The sequence below is a fragment of the Lynx canadensis genome, chromosome B3 (assembly GCF_007474595.2).
Source record: "Lynx canadensis isolate LIC74 chromosome B3, mLynCan4.pri.v2, whole genome shotgun sequence".
NCBI classification, from domain to species: domain Eukaryota; kingdom Metazoa; phylum Chordata; class Mammalia; order Carnivora; family Felidae; genus Lynx; species Lynx canadensis.
In genome coordinates, this window is record NC_044308.2 from 49,744,693 (window position 1) to 49,768,878 (window position 24,186).

General features: G+C 36.1%; 1 protein-coding gene across 1 annotated transcript in view; it reads right to left on the reverse strand.

The window, feature by feature from the left end:
- UNC13C (unc-13 homolog C) overlaps positions 1-24,186 on the reverse strand; it is a 613,702-nt gene that overhangs the window by 203,972 nt on the left and 385,544 nt on the right. Inside the window, exon 21 of the mRNA XM_032593636.1 lies at positions 11,010-11,143. Within this exon, the coding sequence (XP_032449527.1) occupies positions 11,010-11,143 (134 nt within the window). The remainder of the gene's footprint in view (positions 1-11,009; positions 11,144-24,186) is intronic.

Genomic DNA, 24,186 nt, shown 5'->3' on the forward strand with positions numbered 1-24,186 from the left:
TTCTGAGGGGGAAAAAATCATGATTTCTCCTGAGGATGCCACTAAGTACAAACTATTTATTAATTATTTTTCCTCTGATACATAACAGATTGCATACATTATTTATTGGTTTATACACAATTGCAATTGGTACCAAATGGCATATCCTGCACTTTAAACTTTTTGTGAATCAGTGAGTCATTATTGTTACAGGTTTATCATGACCAGATCCGGATTAATCATGAAAACATCAGATATGTTTGGGTTGGATTGAAGGATTAATGCCCATCATTTTATTCCTAGCATCTTTTCCTTAAAGTTCATCCTGTTGTGAATCAAAGAGGTGCTTACATTCTGGTTCTGCCATTTACTAGATGTGTGATCTAGAAAGTTACTTATCCTCTGTGGGCTTCAGTGTCATCTGTAATTTGGGGATGATAATAGTACTGATGTCATTAGAATTGAGTTTAGGATTAATTCAAACATTAAACTGTAAAAATGATTAGTATAGTGCCTGGCTCCGGTTAATTCCCTATAGTTCCCTATATGATAGTACTTAGAACATATAGATATCTAGTGGTGCCTAAATCATCTGGCAAGCATAATAAACCTTGGAAATCCAAGATGAACCTTTCTTTCCTTTATGATGTGCAGGAAGGGAGACAGAAAATTGAAATCTTCATGAGAGATCGAAGTAATACAATTCTTAGTAAGCATCTATATAATAGTGCTCTTAGAAAAATTGTATTTAGGGGCACCTGGGTGGCTCAGTCAGATAATCACCTGACTTTCGCTCAGATCATGATCTCACAGGTCATGAGCTCAAGGCCCACATCGGGCTCTGTGCTGACGGTTCAGGGCGTGGAGCCTGCTTTGGATTCTGTGTCTCCCTTTCTCCTGCCCCTCCCTGCTTACACTTTCTCTCTCTCTTTCAAAAGTAAATGTTAAAAAAATTAAAAAAGAAAAATATTCTTAATTTTTTTTGATGTTTATTTATTTTGAGAAATGCAAAGAGACAGGGGAGAGAGCATGAGCAGGACAGAGGCAGAGATAGAGGGGGAGGGAGAATCCCAAGCATACTCTGTGCTATAAGTGACCCACTGCTCAATCTCACAAACTGTGAGATCATGACCTGAGCTGAAATGAAGAATCTGATGCTTGAGCAAGCCCCCCAAGTACCCCGTCTTAGAAAAATATTCTTAATTTTTCCAGAAGATGTATTATTTTGGAAATTTGCAGAGAAATACCTGATCTGCTTTAAAATTCCAGCTGGCTACAGGGGTGCCTGGGTGGCTCATTGGGTTAAGTATCTGACTTTGACTCTGGTCATGATCTTGAGGTTCAGGAGTTCCAGCCTGCATCAGGCTCTGTGCTGACATCTCAGAACCTGGAGCCTGTTTTGGATTCTGTGTCTCCCTCTGTCTCTGCCCCTCCACCACTCATTCTCTGTCTTTCTCTTTCTATCTCTCCAAAATAAGTGAGACATTAAAAAAAAACACAACAATAACAACAACAACAACAAAAACTTCAACTGGCTGTAATTACCATGGGTAAAAACTATCAAAATTGCTTGTTTCCTTTTGGACCTTTAGTCAGGTACTTTGAGCTCAGACTTTTGGATTTTCTGACTATTCTTCCCACTGTAAACCCTAGTCTGCAGAAATGACTGCTTGCGTTTGTTCATATTCTGACAATTCAAGCCAAAGCATTCGTTTACACTTCAACAGCAATGTAACTGCAACTACACTGGAATACATGTGTCGTTCCATGTCATATCGTAACAGGTTATGCTACTTTGCTTATGAAGATCATTGACCTAAGTCAACTACCAATAATTAACAGGTAATTTTTAGAAGCCTAATTTTCATAATGAGAAATGAGACTAATAATGTACACTGGCATATTATACAAAAACCTCAGAAAAGATGAACTCAGGAAAGATGGAGCGATGACCAGTAGAACCATGGACAAGCACCTGCTTCAGAGTTGAAGGCAGTCAGGGGAGTGCAATAGGTGACCACAGATGGGATCTTCACTCAAGAGATCCACCAAGAGCATGGTTCTGCTACTCTCATCATTTCTGCTTTTCTTTCCAGGTATCCCTTCTCTTCTTTTGCTGACATCTGCCTCCTTCCCTTTCAGCAATGTTTATCTCCTGGCTTCTGCTTATACCTCATTTTGATTTATTCTTAATTTTAGATCACTTACTACACATATCACCAAACCTGTAACCTTTTAATATCTATTCTCCTTGTCAATTGTCTCATTCTCTGCATTTCTCAAAGTCAAAATACAAAGAGCAAACCAAGTTTTTCTCATTAGATTATTTCAACAAGGGACAATGAGGCAAAGAATTTAATCCCAGGACTTCTAACATGGCAGGCACGTTGATTAGCCAATTGAAGACCAATGTTTAATTTTGTACATATCTCTTTCCAATTAAATTTTTGGGGCTCCAACTTTGCATAGTGCCTGATGAATATTGAGTACTCAATATATATTTGTTAAATTTAAATGAGAATGTTAATGGAAAATGCTAAAAATAAAAAGAGCAGGAAATAAAAGATGGGAATAAAAATCTTTAAGCTAAAAGAAAAAAATAAGTATTTGCATTATATTCCCTGTCCTTACTCTATTTCAGAGTAATCAAGTAAGTATAGCCCTAGTTAATGAAGGCAAGTTCTTCACAGAGAAATTCTAAATAATAAATATTGAAAGAATAACATTATAACACCACAATTTTACAGTCCTACTAGAATAGTTGATTCTGAAATCATCATAAATAATTAAAAGGATTAGAGGAGAGGTCAACAGAGAACTTTGGAATGAAGGGATCAGACTGCCAGTACAGACAAGTCTTAGCATCACCAAAAGGGAAAGAACCAGACTTAATGGGATCCTTGATATGATGGGGTATGAAGTACACAGAGTTACCTGTTAGGTATCTTGAAAAAAAAATAAACAGAAGATTAAAGAGCTTTTAGAGCTGATAATGTTCAAAGATGTGGAGTATCAAATATGGAGGAACAAGCTAAATATAACAAAAAAGCAAAAACAATGATCCATAACTTGCAATATTCTAAAGAACAGCTAGCTTCTGTAAAAAATTAATGGCATGGATAAACAAAAAGTGAATGGAGCTGAGCTGGAATAAAAGAGATTTGTGCCACTTAACTACCAAAAGTAGTGTGTGAGCCTCATTGGGATCCTGAAGAAAATAAATCAAATGTAAAAAGGCATTTTTTTGAGAGACAGAGAGTGAGCACATGTGTGTGAGTGGGAGAGGGGCATAGGCAGGAGGTGGGGGATTGGAGAGAGAGAGAGAGAGAGAGATTGGGCTTGATCTCACAACTGTGAGATTATGATATGAGCTGAAATCGAGTCAGTAAACCAACTAAGCCACCTATTCCCCCACCCCCCAAAGGCCTTTTTTTAGGTAATATTGGCATTACTGGTAATATTATTAGTTGTGACAATGACATTATAATATGCAAAAAAATAGCCATCATTTTTAGGGATGAATAGTGAAGTATGTAGGGATGAAATGATATAATGTTTGACATTTGCTTAAGATAACTCAGCAAAGAAAAAAAAACCTCCATGTATATATGAAGAAAATATGACAAAATCTTTGCTATTCCTGAATGTGAGTGATGGTACAAGGCTGCATTGTATAGTCTCTCTACTTTTTAGAATGATAAACACTTTTGTAAGAATTTAAATTTTTTATTGTTTGATTTTTTTACTTGAGTATAGTTGACACACAATGTTACATTAGTTTCAGGTGTACAACATGGTGATTCAACATCTCTACATATTATGCTATGTTCACAAGTGTAGCTACCATCTATCACCATACAACATTATTAAAATATTACTGACTATATTCTCTATGCTATGCCTTTTATTCCTATGACTTATTCATTCTGAAACAGGAAGCTTGTACTTTCCACTCCCTTCATCCATTTTGCCTATTTCCCCCACCCGCCTTTTCTGCAGCAAACATGTTTGTAATGGGTAGGAAAGGGTTAGATGCAGTGTTGCCATAAACTGCACCCATGATACAGCACCATATAATCAAGAGGGAACTCCCAACTGTCATCTTCTCCAAAGGAGCAAAGGGTTTGAAATGCATACCTAGTTCAACTTTTAAGACTCCCACCTGATGGCACTCCTGGGTGGCTTGGTAGGTTAAACCTTACTCTAGATTTTGGCTCAGGTCACGATCTCATGGTTCATGAGTTTGAGCGCCACATCAGGCACTGTGCTGTCAGTGTGGAGCCTGCTTGGGATTCTCTCTCTCTCTCTGCGCCTCCCCAGCTTGCTCTATCTCTCTCAAAAAAAGTAAATAAATTCTTTAAATTTTTTTTTTTTTAAAAAAAGGACTCCTACCTGTGGGATGGGTCCTCAAAACACCTAGCTCTGAAAGCCAATGAGGGCTTATGTCTTCAAGACTCACAGGATTATGGTAAATAAATAAGTAGTTATTAATAGGCTTGTGAGCACTCCCTGTGGATATCCCCTCAAGGTTCAGCCCAGAAAGAAAACACAAAAATGCCCATCTCCCAGTCTTCTCCTGGAAAGGGCTAGACTGCATATTTTATGAGCCTAGGGGTCTAGCTTTAACTTAGCATGCATCTAGGAGTTGGCTGAGATCCTTCCCAGAGTTTGGTGGAGCCGGTGGGCATTTCTCTGATGTTATCCCTCTGGCTGGCTATAACAACAAGACCAAATTACCAGTATTTCTCCAAAATGAGTTTGTCTGTACCACTGGTGCCCCAAGTTACGGCTGCCACCAGAGGAATGGGTCCTCAAATCACCTATATCTGATAGCTAACGGGGCTTGCATTAGTGACTATAGCAAACAAAGAAGCAGGACTATAGCAGGACTATAGCAAACAAAGAAGCAGCTTTACAACAGGTGCAGGAACACCCCCTCCCCCAACTCCACGGCTATACACCCAGGCTCAGTGCAGAGGGAATAGGCAAAAATGTCCACTTTCCAGTTTCTCTCTGAAAGGGCTTAATTAAATTTTTTTCCCAGTAGTTGCCTGAGGGTCTAGCTTCTAATTAGCCTTCATTTGCTATCCCCTCCCTTTGGGAAATTGACAAGTCTTGGCAAGTTCTCAACTATGGAAACCACAAAGAACAAAGATGGTGGCTTGGACATTCATAAAAATTTGAGAGACAACCTGAAGCTCAGGCTGGGGTGACTAATGAGACCAGTCTGTCAAGACTGGGACTGGTTGCTGTTTTATCTAATGTGCAGAAAACAACACAGAAAGTGAAAGAAAATGAAGAAATGGGAATGTTTGAAACACACAAAAAGCAAGAGAAATCACCAGAAAATGATTTTAATAAAATGGCGGCAAGTGATTTACTTAATACAGAGTTCAAAATAATTGTTTAAAGATGCTTACTGAAGTCAGGATATCAATGCATGAACAAAGTGAGAATTTAAACAAAGAGGAAAAAAAAAACCAAGAGAGAGTTTAAAAGCAGGAAGAAAGAAACAGCTTGTTATACAGGGAGGATACCCCTAAGACTATCAATGGATTTTCAGAGGAAACTTTGAATCCCAGAAGGGAGGAAGATGATATATCCAAAATGCTGAAAGGAAAAAAAAATACAGCAGCCAAACAAGAATACTCTACTTGGCAATGTTGTCCTTCAGAACTGAATGAGTTTTCCAGATAAACAAAAGCTGAAGTTCATCATCACTAAACTGATATATGGATCAATAAACCAATTCAATAGGAGTACAGAATTAGACTCTCACAAGTATATTTAATTGATCTTGGACAAAGTTGCCAAATTAATTCAATGGAGAAAGGATAAATTCTACAACATTTGGAGTTGGAAAGATAAGCATACAAAAGAAAATCCCAAAGAATCTTGAACTCTGTATCATACCATATACGAAAAATAACCTGAAATGAATTATAGACCTGAATGTAAGACATCTAGAAGAAAACTGTGGTATTACAGCTTGACCTGTGGGTGTTGTAAGATGTTTTAAATAGGACACAAAAATCTCAAAAGATAAATCTATAAACTGGACTATCCCATCAAAATTTTTCAAAATTTCTTCAAAAGATACTAGTAAGAAAATGGAAAGAAAGTCACCAACTAGGAAAAAATATTGCAACATTTATACCTGACAGTAGACCCTTATTTACTCCGTGTAAAGACCCACTATAACTCAATAATAAAAGGATAAACATCCCAATTTGGAAAGGGCAAAAATATTTTGAACATCTTCAAAAATCTTTGATCCTCATCAAAAATACATAGACTGCAATTAAGCACATTAAATGATGGTCAGCACAGTATTTAGGAAAGTGTAAATTAAAACCACGATGAGACACTACTATACACCTATCTGAATGGCTAAAATATAAATTCTAACCATATTAAGTTTTGGCAATGTACAACCACTTGGGCAAGTAGTTTGGCAACTTTAAGAAATACTAAACATATACCTACCACATGACCTAAAATAAAAATAAGATGATGTCTCTGTAGAGACTTGTAAACAAATATTCATAGCAACCTATTCTGGAAAAAAATCTCAAATTGCGACCCTAACCCTAATCTTAAAAAATGAATGGATGGGTGAGCATTTTGAGGTACATCAATATAGTGGAAAATTACTCATAAATAAAAGGAGACAAAGTATTGCTACTTTGTCACAAACGTCACATGGAAACTTATTAGGGTGATAGATATCTTCATTATCTTGATTGTGGTGAGGGTGTTTTGGCTAGACATATATGTCAAAACTTATCAAACTGTATACTTCAAACATGTGCAGTTTTACTGTATTCAGTTATACTTCAAAAATATGTTAATAAGGGAGCAAAAGAACCACACCAGAAGATCTGAAAATATTTTGCTTAATGGTTTCCTGTTTCAATAAAGTAGTGAGATTTCTATAAGCATTCAGAAAGCCACTTCATAAATTAAAAAAAAAAATTAATGTTTATTTCTTTTTGAGACAGAGAGAAACAGAGAATAAACAGGGGAGAGGCAGAGACAGAGAGAGGCACAGAATCTGAAACAGGCTCCAGGCTCTGATCTGTCAGCACAGAGCCCGACGTGGGGCTGGAACTCACAGACCGCGAGATCATGACCTGACACGAAGTCGGACACTTAACTGACTGAGCCACCCAGGCACCCCTATAAAAATTTAAAATGTGAATAAATATGGGGTGCCTGGGTGGCTCAGGGTGCCTGGGTGGTTGTTGTTCATGGGTTCGAGCCCCATATCAGGCTCAGGGCTGACAGTTCAGAGACTGTACCCTGCTACAGATTCTGTATCTCCCTCTCTCTGTCCCTTTTTTGCTCATGTTCTCTCTCTCTCTCAAAAATAAAAACATTAAAAATAAAAAAATAAATTAAAACTGTGAATAAATATTGCTCAAATACTCCAGTGCATCAATTAATAATAAAGTAGGAACAGAGAGAACCTATGCCAACTACATACACAGGCTTGCTTTAATTTCTTCATTCATTCAACCAATATACATGCCTGGAATTATATTAGTATACAAAATACAACCCTATTCTCAAGTTTCATCCTATAATTATTATAAATTGTCATAAAATTTGAATGAGCCAAAGCTTACAATGATTTTTTCAAAGTCATAACAATGCTTCATTCTATAAATTTGTATCAATAACCTTAGATTACAATGAATGACAAAAAATATCCCTATATTTTTATATCATGTATTCACTTACCTTTGCCTTCAAAATAAAACTGAAACTTGTTTTAGCCTGAAACATCTGTCTCAGATTTGACTGTGCCTTCAAACTTTATTGTCTATAGAGCACATGAGGGTATATTATTTATATTACAGACTTGTGTGCCAACTTCAGATTTTGAATCCATAGATTTGAGATAAGGCTCAGAATCTGCATACCTGACTAGCAGACCACATGATCCTGACCCAGGTGGTCTGGACTCATCACTTTCTGAAACAATGCTAGCCTTAACCAACAAAGGAGATAATTAGTGAAGCCTAAATGTGATGACACCCTGCGCAAATCAAGAAACAGGTGTGAATGAAAATCTCACCAAATTATACAAACTCATTGGCCACCAAGACCACATCTCACTCATTAGAAGTTCACTTAAAACGTTAAACAAGAAGCAAAATGGAATGATCCTTAGTAAACAAAAAATCTTTAAAACGTCCTCAAAATCTGAACAATACAACCATAAAACATCGATTACAAATATAGGAAGGCATTCGGGTTTTTTAGGATTAGGGTCTCATAGGAGAAAAAAAAAACTGATTCCAAACCCCTACATTAAAAACATAAAGGAAAAGAAAGACATTCCTTTCCTTGTATCATTACTCCTTTTTATACTGAGTAGACTGTTTAGTTCATAATTTAAAATTTATTTGTGCCATAACTAAATGTATTTCCTCCATTACTTCTAATACAGTTTCAAAAAGTCAAATAAAAATTTGTAATATGTTTCTTAGTACATGATTAAAAATAATTCTGGAAAATTTTAATTAATTCCATGATTTTATGATGCATCTTTTACTAGTCATGTCTGGATATCTGATATTTGGTGAATGTAAAGAATTTCTTTGATTAAAAATAGCATCTTTCATATAACTTTTCATTAGCATTTCTCAGATGTTTCTCTTTATTCAATACTCATTTACCAAATGGCATATCCCAACTAAAGGGCACAAAACAAGTATTGATCTCCCTACCTTTAGGAAATAGATCTCCCTCTGTCTTAAAAAAGGCCCAAAGATGGGAATGCAAACTGGTGCAGCTGCTCTGAAAAACAGTGTGGAGGTTCCTCAAAAAATTAAAAATAGATCTACCCTATGACCCAGCAGTAGCACTGCTAGGAATTTACCCAAGGGATATAGGAGTGCTGATGCATAGGGGCACTTGTACCCCAATGTTTATAGCAGCTCTCTCAACAATAGCCAAATTATGGAAAGAGCCTAAATGTCCATCAACTGATGAATGGATAAAGAAATTGTGGTTTATATACACAATGGAATACTACATGGCAATGAGAAAGAATGAAATATGGCCTTTTGTAGCAACGTGGATGGAACTGGACAGTGTTATGCTAAGTGAAATAAGTCATACAGAGAAAGACAGATACCATATGCTTTCACTCTTATGTGGATCCTGAGAAACTTAACAGAAGACCATGGAGGAGGGGAAGGAAAGAAAAGTTAGAAAGGGAGAGAGCCAAACCATAAGAGACTTTTAAAAATGGAGAATAAACTAAGGGTGGGTGGGTGGGGTGGGGGCGTGGGAGGGTGGGGAGGGTGGGTGATGGGCATTGAGGAGGACTCCTGTTGGGATGAGCACTGGGTGTTGTATGGAAACCAATTTGACAATAAATTTCATATTTAAAAAAAAAAAGTCCAAAGAATAAAGGAGAAAACATATCTGTTCCATAAAGCCCCCAGGATGAGCAGAGGGTATGTCATATATTAAAAGACAAGATCTAGTCTTGAGCTATCAGAAGAAAATAAAACAGAGTCTCTATAGATATTGAGCAGCAAACACTGTGGTCTTCAGGTAGAATATAATAGGGAACGGGGGAAGGAAGTATAAAGACAAACCTAATGATGCTATAATGGTTGCATATCAAAGAGGACCAATTTCTTCACAATTAGGAGGAATGTGGGACAGATGAAAATCAGTGGTTAAGAAGCAAGGAAAAGATGAAAATTGGGATGAATTTATTTCTTCTGTAATTGAAATTTCAATTGGATTCGACATAAGCTTTTTGACCCTGTCTTGACCATTATAGAGAAACAATAAATCCAGTTCTCTATAGTAAGTCTGACTCTACTTCATGTTCTACTTCATGATTTGTCTATTTCTGCTACTCCTGCTACCCATAGCATTTCAGGTATTACCAAAATGTCAGTATACACTCTCCATTAATCATATTGCAAGTGCCTTGTTGGTAGACTTAGCCGTTACTTTGCTTTTTCTGTATAGCCCTCAATATGTGGGCATAAAATAAATCCTAAATGTGCAACATTAAAGTTGGACAGCATCTTGGATATTATCTAGTAGTACATCCTTATTTCACATATGAGCAAACTGAGACTCAGGGAAATTAGATAATTTGCCCAAGGTCTCCTAGCAAGTGACATTTTGAAGAGTTGATAATTTTAGACTCCTCTAGAATCTGCTATTCTAGAATAGTCATGAGTTTTAATTCATCCGCCTTGTCTGTCTGGTCATAATTTACAAATTCTATGTATAGAGGCATAGGCTTGCATTGTTATTTGAGAAAATGGACTTACTCTACTAAATATTGCATTGGGGCACCTGGGTCAGTCGGTTAAGATTCTGACTCCGGATCTCAGCTCAGGTCATGATCTCATGGTTTCTGAAACTGAGGACTACATGGGGTTCTGCGCTGCCAAGCACAGAGCCTACTTAGGATTCTCTCTCTCACTCTCTCTTCTCCTCCTCCACTAGGGTGAGCATTCTCAGTCTCCCAAAATAAATAAATAAACTTTAAAAAAACAGCATTAAATATTGCATTAAATCCATGTTATCTAACTATTTTGAAAGCAAGCTTTCTTTTGAAAAATTTTTATTATTACAAGTCACAATGAAATATAATTAATAATTTTGACATTCTTTTTAGTTTTGGGGGAAGTGCAGTGAGATAGTTTTGTGGGTTTTTTTTTCTTTTTTGAGATAATGAGATAGTCATGAAAGGAATCAAAGGAAAGAAGAAACTTTTCTACATCAAATAAAAATAAATTCTGGGAAATATTTGTCTCTCTATCCAAAGAATCTCATTCTAACGGTCTTGAACTAAAAATTTAAAATATCTCTGAATTGATATTTACTAATAAAAATAAAAAAATGCTGCTTTATATAGCTTAATTTTAGAAAATTTAATTTTGGAAAACAAACTTTTCCATTGAGAGTATAAACCATGCTTCAAATATTTTATGTTTTCTTAACATTAGTGGAATAAAATCCATTCATTTCCAAGACAGCATACTTACTGATTCAGGACAGGTGTGTAGGCAGTTTTATCCTCATCAATAATAGTGACCATCAGTGTAATAAGCTGGGGCCAAAAATCCAAATTCTTGGTGGTTGGTCCCTGATCTTCCCGAGGAATGTCCTGTTTCTTACTCTGCTCACAAGGTCATGCAACATTAAAAAAAAAAAAAAAAAAAAAAGGTTAAATGGTATGACTTTAGTTTATCAGTGTCAAATGGACAGATCAGAGAAAAGTGGTTACAGAAAAATTCTTAGGTCATGTGAACCAAAGCTTTTATTTTTTTATTTTTTTTTAATTAATTAATTAATTAATTTATTTTTTTTATATATGAAATTTATTGACAAATTGGTTTCCATACAACACCCAGTGCTCATCCCAAAAGGTGCCCTCCTCAATAACCATCACCCACCCTCTCCTCCCTCCCACCCCCCATCAACCCTCAGTTTGTTCTCAGTTTTTAACAGTCTCTTATGCTTTGAACCAAAGCTTTTAAAGTCAGGTTTCCGTTCTTCATTGAATGACATCCCATTGGATAAAATCACAACGGCGAGCGTAGGCTTGTATTTCTAAGTTCTTTGGCTCTAGACTGGAAGTTGCTCTTTCTCAATAGTAACTCATATTCTTAGGAATTATTATTATAGAAATTATCCCTTTAATGTGGCTTCTTCCAAGGAGGGAGGTTGTTTTCCGTGTGTACAAAGGTGTGGGGGGGTGTGTGCATGTGCATATGTGTGAAATTTATCCTGCCTAAATATTTTGTTCACAGTTAACATTGGTGGTAAGTGGGCAGAACTCAAGCCAGTACCGTTAAATTCTACAGTATATAAATGTTCCATGAATGGTCTGGAACACTCTTATTCCACCCACAAATGCATCTAGTTAAATGAAAAGTATGTAAGTCTATCTTTCGTGTATGTGTGTGTTTAAATCATATTTGAATCCTTGATTTATTGTGCTTCATGAATTCTCAAGCTCTAGAGAGTGTTGTCCAGGATGATCTAAATTTACACTGAGATGAACAAAGTACAATAACAATCTTGAATGTTTCACATATCAACTTCATACTCAACACATAAAATTCTTTTGTTTGGTGGGTATTCTTTGAGCACTTCCTCTACATTTACTTTCAATAATTAGGCAAAAAAGACAAAGACACAGACCATAGGGATCATAGGAAGCATAGGGCTTCCCTAATTATTTTTATCAAATGATTTGTAAGCTTATAGGTCCAGGATATCTGAAAACTTCAATTTGTGGCTCAGGAAATTCATGGGTTCTCTGGTATAAAAGGTATATCAGATTTTATTTGGCCCAAACTACTGCCATTTCCAACATCTCATCCAAAGATCAGCCACCCTCTGCCAAATGGTTGTATGCATACTTTCTAATGCTGCCCAAGACTTGCAACCAGATCTGAACGAGTCATCACCACGTTATTGTTCTCCCTGAAGTTAAAATACAGCCCTATGTTGAATCCACTTACTATTAGAGACCTCTGTACACAGACTATAATGTACCTTTAGGGACATATATTTTCCTAAGGTACTTCCAAGTGCTGCTGATTTACCTTTATGCTCAAAATGCAACAGATATTAAATGTTGGAGTGCTCAATTAGTCCAAAATTAGTGGCTGGCACAAATTACTTCAAATTTCCAAAATAAACTATAAGTACTCTCCAAAGGTTCTTAAGAACCTTGTATATCTGGTCCCTAATAACCACTTGAAACTTCTTGGCAGCCTTCCTCTTTCAATCCCGGAGGTACATCAAAGTACATCAGAAGATCTTCAAGAAGAAAATTAGTCAGAAATACAGGCTTAAAAATATCCAGCTTTGTACTTTCAAGTTCCATTTTCTGTTTAAATTCATCTTTATTTTGTGAACAAGATTTTATTACTGTCACAATAATGTGATTATTTACTTATTACATTAAGCTCAATAGATTTCTTCCTCTATGATGTATTTAGAAGTTGGGAGAACCTGGTAGATATTTATAAAGGTTTTAAATGAAATTAGTTCTGATGGCCACAGCATTTGTTTGTCAAATGTATTTTAACTTGATTAATACTGTAATTAATCATCATGATGCATATTTAGCCCAACTATATGTCTCATTTTTTTCAAGTAATGTGATTAAATGAAATGACTATAGATGACCTGTCCAACATTTGTCATTCTGCAAAGAATAATATGGAAAGAAGGAAAAAATAACACAGTTGAATAGGCATTAATTCCAAAGTTCCTTAGCTGTCACACATTATACTCTCATCACTTTTTATTATGACATCAGAAGATTATAGATGGTACCATTTTTCATCAAATTCTTTATGTTGAACCAGAATAAACCAAACTGGATGTTGAACCATTAAGTTTTTACAAATCACACGACATTATAAGAAACCAAGCTTTCCCTAATTTAATAATGCACTTTAAAAGACTGCATGTTTGAAAGGATGGGGCAGAATCATGTATACTGGAATATTTACCAGATTTCTTAAGAATTATTTTTTTCTAAGAAGCATATTATTAATATCTTAGAAATCTATTACATTTGAGCTTATGATCAGAAAAATTAAGGTAATGTAGTGGAAATTCAGGAATCTGGTAATAAGTACGCTAATATTTACTGAAACCCTTACAAATTAATATTTCTCATAATAAAATATATTTTATAATATTTATACTATGTAAGATAATATGTAATGATAAACTCATTAATGACAATGAACAAATGAGAATATAATCAGTTTATAAAAATATAATTGAACAGATCAATTTTAATTATGATAATTAGAATTACAGTGACTAAGTACTATTTTCTTAATAGATTATTGAGGAAAGAGACTTGAAAGACTGTGAGAGTATAATGGGAGAGAATTTGTGAAAATGGAAAGTAGCCAGCATGTGGGGTCACCGTTTCCAATGGTCACTTTTTTAAGTCTGCTTATTTGACAGACAAAGAGTGAGCAGGGGACAGGCACAGAGAAAGGGAGAGAGAGAATCCCAATCAGGCTCCATATCTTCAGTGAAGAGCCCAGCACAGAGCTCAAACCTATGAACCATGACCTAAGCAGAAGTCAGACACTTAATAGACTGAGCTACCCATGTGCCCCTCCAATGGTCACTTTTATAAAGAATATTTCAATACAGAAAAGCTTTAATAGACAAGCTGATAAGATATACACTATACTTTTATAGTATCAAATGAGAAAATATGAAAATATTTCATGAAGAGATCAACATAGAGATAACCATTACATGCAAAAAAGAAAGTGTTGAAATAACAGATGCCATCTTCATATTAATGTGGAACTTGCACAACACTTCTAAGCTTGTTATAAAATATGGCTGTGGCATTCCATGTATTTGTTTAATAAGCATAAAATTTTGAAATATTTCCTCTAAGGAGTTGGCTAGACAAAAGTTGGGGGAAGAAATTTAGTAAAGTAAGGGGATATTTAAATGCAAAACTACACAACAGATACATAATTAGGCAATTATTAGTAATCTGAGGCTACAAGCTTCTGACAAAGGGTGTTACTCTAACATTCATTCTATTGGAAGTTAGTATTAGTTATACACACACATAAACACAGTCCATGCTCAAACAAATTGAGAAAAGACTTGCTTAAAACAAAGTTAAACAGATTTCTAGATATCCTGGAGTAACATGCTAATGTGCATTGTGATTCTCTAAGATGGTGGTACTCAAACTTTAGTGTTTTATCAGCATTGTTAGGAAGGCTTGCTAATACACAGACTGTTGGTCCCTTTCCCAGAGTTGCTGATTCACCAAGTGTAGGGTGAGACCTGAGGATGTGCATACATAATGAAGTTTCTAGTAATGCTGGTGCTCCTAGTTCAGAGACTAGTTTGAAAACCGCTACGCTGAGGGCTAACAATGGAACATGAGTTTCTCAAATATATTTGCAATTTACAAAGCTCTCTATTCCCCTTGTACTCCCAATATCCCATCTTGTAAAACTTTCTACAGAATAAATCTTCCTCCGAACATACTTTGGGAAACAAAAGTCTACAGAGATATGGGTTAAATCTTTTAGGATCTTGTATGTCACATCAAGGAATTAACATTTAAACCATATTAGATGAGGACCATTAGAAGATTTCAAACTTGAGTCTACTTACTTAACTACATTTATGTTTAAATGATTTGGCAGTCGCAGGAAGTTTAAGAGAAGTTAAACTTATGAAATAGGTACTGAGGAAAATTGTAGATTTATGAAACTACTTATGAAATGATTAATAAGTTGATAGAACTCATTGCCTAAGTGGTGAGAAAGAAGAGAGAGAGGGAAAAATCAAGTGGAACTATCCAGAAAGTAATTATGTAGATCAGTCTGGAATTTAAAGCAATATTCTGGACTGCTGATGTAGCTAGAAGAATTCCAGGATATATGTGGTAGCTGAAATTATGGAGTAAATAAGATTCCTCAAAGAGAGGAAGAATATTTGGCAAGAAGGAAGACACTGGGGAAAATAAATCAAAAAAAGGAAAATAATACAATTTTATGAAAGATAGACCTAGATGGGGTAGTGAGGCCCCTGTTGAAATGGGAGAGAATGGAATTCAGTGTATGTGGGGACAAATGGCGTCAAACGAATGAAGAACATGGCTTCTTCCAAGTCAGGCCATAGAGTCTTGCAGATAAGTGAGAAAGAATAGCTAGGAATTTCTACCCTGAGGGAAGAGGAGGAGTAAGTAATAAAGACTTGGGGGCAGCTGTGTGGCTCAGTGGGATAAGGACTCCAACCTCGGCTCAAGTCATGATCTAAGGATGAGTTTGAGCCCCGTGTTGGGCTCTGCACTGACAGTGCAGACCCTGCTTGGGATTCTCTCTCTAGCCCTCCCCTACTTGCTCTCTTTCTCTCTAAATAAATAAATAAATAAATAAATAAATAAATAAATAAAACTTAGGGAAAAAAAGGAAATCAAGGAAATGGTGTTGGATGTGTTACTGAGGCACAGTAAAAGCAGGAATAGAGATTTAAATATCTGGTCAGAGTGCTAGAAGTGCTGGAACAAACATTGATTTTGGTCCAGAGGAAGGTGAAACAGAAACAGAAAGCCCTAAGTAAATGCAAATATTTTGTCTCACTTCTCAGCTTTTGCCAAGAGCTCATAGACCACCACTGTACCTCTTTCCTTTGTTCTTTAATTACATTGTACTACTGAAAAGGCTACAGACAACTATTGTAATTTCTGCATTCTAGAGATGAGAAAACTAAGGCTGACATGGTTTAAAGTGGTCCATCCAAGGGGCACCTGGGTGGCTCAGTCAGTTAAGTGTCCAACTTCAGCTCAGGTCATGATCTCACAGTTCATGAGTTTGAGCCCCGTGTCAGGCTCTGTGCTGGCAGTTCGGAGCCTGGAGCCTGCTTCGGATTCTGTGTCTCCCTCTCTCTCTGCCCTTCCCTGGCTCATCCTCTGTCTCTCTCAAAAATAAACATTAAAAAAATTAAAAGTGGCCCATTTGAGGTCATGTAAGGTCCTAAAAATCAGAACACCCAAACATTATAAACTTCATGTTCTCCAGGGAGCCTACTTTGCTCTGACCCCTTTCTCAATGAGTTAAAAATTATTCCAGTTAAAAAGAAGATAGAGTTGGATTTTGTTTGCTAAGTCATAAAGAAGCAAATTAAGTTACTGATTAATAGAGCTTATGACAGGGTTTATAATTTAAAAAGTTTGAGAGCCAATGCTAAATGGAAACATTAGTAATTTTAATTGATGATCTAAGTCTCTATATCTATATAAAGGGGCATCCTTTTAAAGATGGTATCAATACTTCCCATTATTATTTTTCTTTTTTGCCTCTGGCAAAGTTCAGTTCATCACTTACTTCAACCATTTCCAAGTTTATCATCTTTGATCTACCGACTTTAAAAGTATTTTCTGCTAGTACTCTTAAATGTCACTATCAGAGATGCCTTCTTCTCTCACCAAATTTTACTGATATATATTAAGTAACTTAAACTCTGGAAATGAATGGGAGAGATTTTGGAAAATTGGGATGAATGAGATGGATTTTGATCATACATTTAATGAATAGCCTTTAGTATTCTGGCCATACCATGGATAAGAAAACTAATCTTTCAGTGCAAATAAAGTTGTGCTACCTTTGCCTTTCTGGGACAGCTGGGGCAGAGCATATATTCTGATTCCATGAACTGTTGTATAATTGGCTTTTTAAATCCAGGGCCATGTAAACTGCAACACTGAGAATCTATAAGAAACACACTAAGGAGTGAAATATGAAACTATATTCAAAGAAGCTACTGACCAATGTTTTCTAAGTCTGTCCATACATCATGTACATCAGAATCATCTGGGTTACTTATAAGAAATACATATGACTTTAGAGCCTCTGGTGCAGAATTATAAAATCAGAGTAAATGGAGGTATAGCCTGGGAATCTGGACTTAAACATACAGATATATTCTTCTGAAATCCTCATATTCATAGGAAGAGTCAGGACCCAAGTACTGACTTGTAATTGAGTCAGGTAAAAATAGGCCTTATTTGCTTAGGAAGAAGAGTGATAGAATTCCTTTTAGGTATCAATATCAGTTAGGGATTTGCTAGATTTTACATTTTGTCATGATAACAAAAGACTTCTGTTTTACCTTTACATCTGAGAAATTTTCAACTACATATAGTTCCCTAATTTTAAGAGGAGATGGAATATCTTTCTGGATGTTTATGTGGTCCCTCTTCCAAGTGTTGATAAACTCCTCTGTTAGATCCATTTCTAAAACATTACTTTCTAAATTAACAGTCATTAGGAAATTACTGATCTACGGAAATAACTAAATATATGTTGCTGAGAGCAAAAATCGAGCAACTAGTGGTCTTAAATAAGATTAATTACTGAAAATTAACACTATGCTAATCTAGCTAGAAAGAAAAAAATGCATATATTAGAATAATTCATCTTTACTGCAGCAAAATATTTGAATAATCTTTACTAGGTCCTTTCAATTTCAACAAGTCCAAAATATCTTGACCTTTAAATTGCCAAAACTGCATATCAAAATGTTTGGACATTCTCAATGGCTTTTAACAGCACTAAATGGCTCCTTGAATTTGAACAGATTATACACAGTTAAGTGATCCATAAATACATAACTATAAAGTATCATAGCTCTAAATGTAGATTTAAATATACAAATTACTTAACAGCATGGTGTAATAGAAAAAAACATTGAACATAGAATCAGAAACTTATATTTTGCTCTTAAGTTGATATTAACTTGTACAATTTGGAAAAGGATTTAATTTTTTCAACTTCACATTTCAAATATTGAAATGGGATCACACATACCCAATTCTGTTTCTGATCCTTCTAGCAAGTCTATAGGCAGAATATATTCAATAAGAGGATGTTTATTATTGTAACAGGTGAATACTTGCCTTTAATTAAATTCATAGCATATGGTATATGGTTTACCCAACTGATAACACTCTTATTAGAATCCCTAGAGAGATGCATAAGAAACTTTCTTGAATATGAAACTATTTTAGTGGGTAAACTAATAGTTTTTCCCTCTTCTCTTTATATAAATTAAACTTACATCAAAAAGGAAAAATGCAACCGGTCACATTTGGCTGGCACTTATTTTCCATTGAAGATACTACACCTATAAAAGAACTAGTAGTGCTTAGACAAAACTCAAGAGAACCAAGATAGCTGACTTCAAATACATGATGGGCTGTGGTATAGGAAGAGATTAAAAGATCAATTAGATTTGTCTTGTGTGATTAAGAAAAACCTAGTTCTTGCGAGTAAAATTTTCAATACAGAAGATTTTATTACAGCATAAGGAAAACTTTCTAAATATAATATCTCTCCAAATGTCATAAATCCCTGGAAATTAAGAGGCATGTAGAAAAATCCCTTGTCTACATTGTACCTAAAAATTAACCACATGCCAAGTGTCTTTTTAATATACTTTGATTATATGCCTATAATTACAGAGAAAACATAACCCATAAGCTTTAAGCATTTGATATGATATTGATTAAAAATATATGGTTATTGTTTTTAAGAGCTCTACTGAGGTATAATTAATATACAAAAACTTCAGATATTTAATATATACAGTTTGATAAGTTTGGACATATGCATACCTCCATGATACCACCACTAACAAGGTAATAAACCTATCCATCATTCCCCAAAGTTTCCTTATGTCCCTTTGCTTTCTTCCCCTACCCCACGTGTGATAAGGCATTTAATATGAGATCTAACCTCTTAATGATTTTTAAATGCAAATTATATTGTTAACCATAGGCACTATGTTTTGTACAGCAGATCTCTAGATCTTAATTCATTTGTGTAATTGTAACTTCATACCCCCTGAACATATGGGTATTGTTTTAAATGACTGGAATACATTGTGGCAGAAACTGGATAGCGGTTCCCTAAATCAGTTTCCCCTTTTCCTTGAGTACAGAGTTACATTACAGTGGAGGATTAAAGAGGACTTTAAATTATTTGACATTTTTTCCATTAAAAGGTATGTCTATATTTCCTTCCCTTGAATATGGGTGACTTTTACCAATAGAATATGACAGAAGTGACCTGTTTTCAGGATGGTTTTAAGAAGCTGGCAATTCCCAATTCCTGTCTTTTGGACCACCTGCTCCTGAAATCCAGTCAGTGAACTGTGAAAATGCTAAAGTACTCTTTGGAGAGGTCCACATGGAGAAGAACCAACCAGCAGATGTGGTATAGTTCCCAGCTGACAGCCAGCACCAACTTGCTAGCCATATGAGTAAGCATGTGAGAAGTAGACCTTCCATCTCCACATAGAGCAGAAATGAGACTTTACCACCCAGCCCTGCTTAAATTGCTTATTTGTGACTGAAGTAAGCTATTGTTATTGTCTTAAACCATTAAGTTTTGGGGAGGTTTGGTACTCAGGATAGATAACTGGAACAGAATTTGATACTCGAAGTGGGTCATTAATGTAACACAAACTTAAAACATGAGGCAATGATCTGGGACTAAGTGGTGGTAGGCAGAAGCTAGAAGAATTTCAAGAAGGTTATTAATGAAATCAGAGGACTTGCCTATGAGAACTTGAAGGTCAGTGAGGAAATTGTTTAGGCCAGCTAGAAGGTGACTCCTATTATTTAGTGGGGAAAATTTTCAACACTGTTACCTACAATAAATGCAGGAAGTAGAAAATATAATGTGAGCTGGTGGATTTAGTAGAATGAACATGCCAAGTGGTTTCTTACAACCATGTAGAGTAAGATAATAGCTGGAAAAAAGAAGGGAGCTAAAAACCAAATACATCATTTTCCAAGCAGAATTTATAGGAAATATAGAGAAACCAGGATTTCCTGGGTTCAAAAATAAAACTTTTTCATCCTTAACCCCTCCAGAACGCAAGGCTTTCAATGTGAGAGATAGCTTCAGGGAACATATCAAATCCAGGATGCTTTACTGGTATGACTCTAAGATCATGAAAAATATCTAGGTCCAAAGCAAGTTTTCTGAGAGCTTTATGAATATTTAAGGTATACCTAGTAGAGTTTCTAAGAATCTTAAGGAAGTTGTGCCTTATAGTTCATTTCCACTAGACAGAAAGACTTCTATGAATCTTAAGTTCATTGTCCTATAGCCCATAATTTTCCATCCAAGATAGAGAAGGTCTGTCTCAGAAAGAAACATGAGTGCTATTTTTGTCTAATGGAATGCTTACAGATATTTGAAATAAATTGTATCAGTCTGGACAGAAAGGAATTAAGTTAGTATAAAATGAAAAGAGGATTTTGAATCTCTAAACTTCTATGGGCAAGAAGTAGACTAGAAGGCTACTCAGTTGCAACAATGAAGAAGGATAAATGACGTAGGGTCAAGGCTAAAAGCCCAGAAAATGGAGCCAAGAGTCAAAGAGAATAATTTCCAGACAGCAGGACTAAGCTCCAAGTAAGAACTGACAACGTGTTCCTAGCTACATTTCAGAATTTCTATGGACAAGTGACTGTCATGTGCCTATTTTTTAACAGAAATATCTGTTTCTGTTATACTATTTCCATGTCACCACTGTATATCGGGCATGTGGGGGGGGGGCAGACAACATGGCTGTGTAGTTTACAGATATTTAGATCAAGAGGAACCACACTTCAGAAATGGGACCAACAGAGCTTCATTTGCATCTGGACATAATTTAGAGTGATTTTGAAACTCAAGCATGAACCAGATACTATAATAGGAAAATAATTTTGTAAGGTGTTGGGAGTGCAATTTACACTTGAGACAAATGTAATCAATCTATGGAGAGGCCCACAAGGAAATACACTAAGGTTCCTTGATATCACCTTCAGCTAAGCCTTCAGAAGCTTTCATCTAAAAGATGACAGCTGTTTCCAACTTTCCAGCCATGTGTGTAAGCCATCTTGGAAGTGGACTTCTGCCTCCACCCCCCCACCCCCAACCCTGAGCTCTAATAGAGCCATCTCAGTTAGTGCTTCATGGAGCAGAGATAAGCCATCCCAACTGGGTCCTGTCCAAATAGCAGACATAGATTAATAAACAAGATAATTTTTTTAGCCACTGAGATTTGGTATTGTTACACAGCAACAGGTAAGCAGAACAACTTTATTTCCCAGCCTCCTTTGCAGGTAGTTGTGGAAATGTAACCAAGTGCCAGCCAGTAGAATGTGAGCAGAAGTGCTATAGCATACTAACCTTGCACACATAATCCTCTATGCTCTTTTCTTCTAGTTTGCTGTGCAAAAGCACAGCCACTTTACTATCATGTTTAAGATGGTAGAATCATAAGAAAGGGACTTGGTTCTCTAAAACGCTGCTGGAAGACTGAATAAGGTGTTTGTGGATACAGGGTCATATTCCTTCAGCACACCTGATATCAATGCATCTCTGGTGAGCAATTCCATGTACGTTGCCAGAGTCCCAAATGAAGCACTTCCTGCAATGTCTCTCTGCTTTGCTGCTTGGGGCCTCTTATAAAATCACAGGTAGCCATTCTGTGCACATTCAAGTGCACATTCAAGTGGCCCAGAGGTGTGAAAAGGGTCAATAGCTCAGTCTCCTGTATTAGTTTCCTAGGGCTACCATGACAAAATACCACAGACTTGGCAGGTTTAAACAGAACTGTGTTCTTTCACAGTTCTGGAGCTGAGAAGTCCAAAATCAGGATGTTGGCTGGGTTGCCTCTTTCTAAAGGTTGAATTTCTTCCATGTCCTTCTCCTAACTTTTGATGACTGGCCAACCTATGACAGTCTTTGGTCTGCATATGCATAATTCCAACCTTTGCCTCTATATTTATATGTTCTTTCTTTCTGTGTCTGTTGTCTTCTTTCCTGCCTCTTATTAAAACATCTGTAATTGCATTTAAAACCTTACTCTTATCTCTAGATGCTTATTTTAATTATATCTGCAAAGGTCTTTGCTCCATATAAGGTCACACTCTGAGGTTCTGGGTGGACATATCTTTTGGGGAGACACTATTCAACCACTACACTCCCACCCTCCATTGGAATAATTGTGAGGTATGTTCTTTTTTTTTATATATATATATGAAATTTATTGACAAATTGGTTTCCATACAACACCCAGTGCTCATCCCAAAAGGTGCCCTCCTCAATACCCATCACCCACCCTCCCCTCCCTCCCACCCCCCATCAACCCTCAGTTTGTTCTCAGTTTTTAACAGTTGTGAGGTATGTTCTATGTGGTTTCCCACTAGGCTCCCAAGGGAACAGAGCCTCAACTGACAACATAGACAAAAGCTCATTCTAGCACCTTTTATTGCTTTTCTGATTTCCACATCTTCTGTTTCTCCACCTATTAAACTTCTCTTTCTAGGGTCACGTCTCAAATAAACTATGACAAGTTCCTTTTGTAGGCTCTGCTTTCAGAGAATCCAAAGTGTGACAGGAAGAACCACTTGTATATTCAAGAGCATCCAGTTTTACAGATTTTACATGAGTAAGAATAAAACATGGCTCATATTTGAGTTTATTTTTCTAAGCAGATGGTTTTATCTGAATTAATACAACCCCATTGCTCTTTATAAATGTGAACTCTCTGTAGGCTTTTCTGGATATGTTTTAGGTATCATCCACATTTTCCTTTTGTTTCTGTCATTATCTTCTAAAACCCTTTCTGTCTTTAAAGGAATCTCGAAGCACAGTGAAAATCCTTACATTTTATCTGCTCAAGCTTAGCTATTCTTAGAAGTTTCAGGAAAGTGATTTTTAAATATTTTATCCTTCAAATTGATAATTTCTTTCAAAAAGGGAATACAACTGTTAAAAGAAGCAGTTACAACTGGATATTACACTGCAACAATTTGAAGTATACTGTCTCTTTTCAATGGATTAAAAATTCTCCTAAGAAATAATAGTGGGCCTGGGTTGCTCAGTTGGTTAAGCATCTGACTCTTGATTTTGGCTCAGGGTCATGATCTCACGTTTCATGAGTTCGAGCTCCACATTGGGCAGTGTGGAGCTTTCTTGAGACTCTCTCTCTCTCTCTCTCTCTCTCTCTCTCTCTCTCTCTCTCTCTCCCCCCCCCCACCCCACCTTCTCTCTCTCTCAAAATACATAAATAAACTTTTTTTAAAAAAAGAAATAGTAATGTCTCTCTCTCCAAATATGAAGAACCCAAGGAAATGAAATAGAGGGAATTAGAAAGTCACAGAAATTTTGCTGCTAAGCAGGTGTATTTATTTTCTGTTGCTTTGTGACAAATTACCCTAGTTTTAGCAGCTTTAAATAGCAGACATTTATTGTCTGACAGTTTCTATGGGTCAGGCATCCAGGCTTGGCATAGCTGGGTACTCTGCTCAGTGTCCCACAAGGCTGTAACCAAGGTGTCAGCCAGGAATGGGATCTCATCTGAGGCTCAGGGTCCTCAGGATGGGATCACATCTGAAGCATGTCTATGTGACTGTTGGCAGAATTCATTTCCTTCTATCTGTAGAACCCAGAGAAACTTGTCCTCCAAATGCAGAAAAGGGCCAAGTTTTATTTTAAAGGGTCACCAATTAGGAGGTCTACCCAGTTTAATCCCTCTTTTCATTAATTCACAGCCAAACTGATTAACGACCTTAATTAATCTGTAAAACCCTTTTGCATTTACTACATAACATTTTCTAAACATGGGTTTAAATTTCTG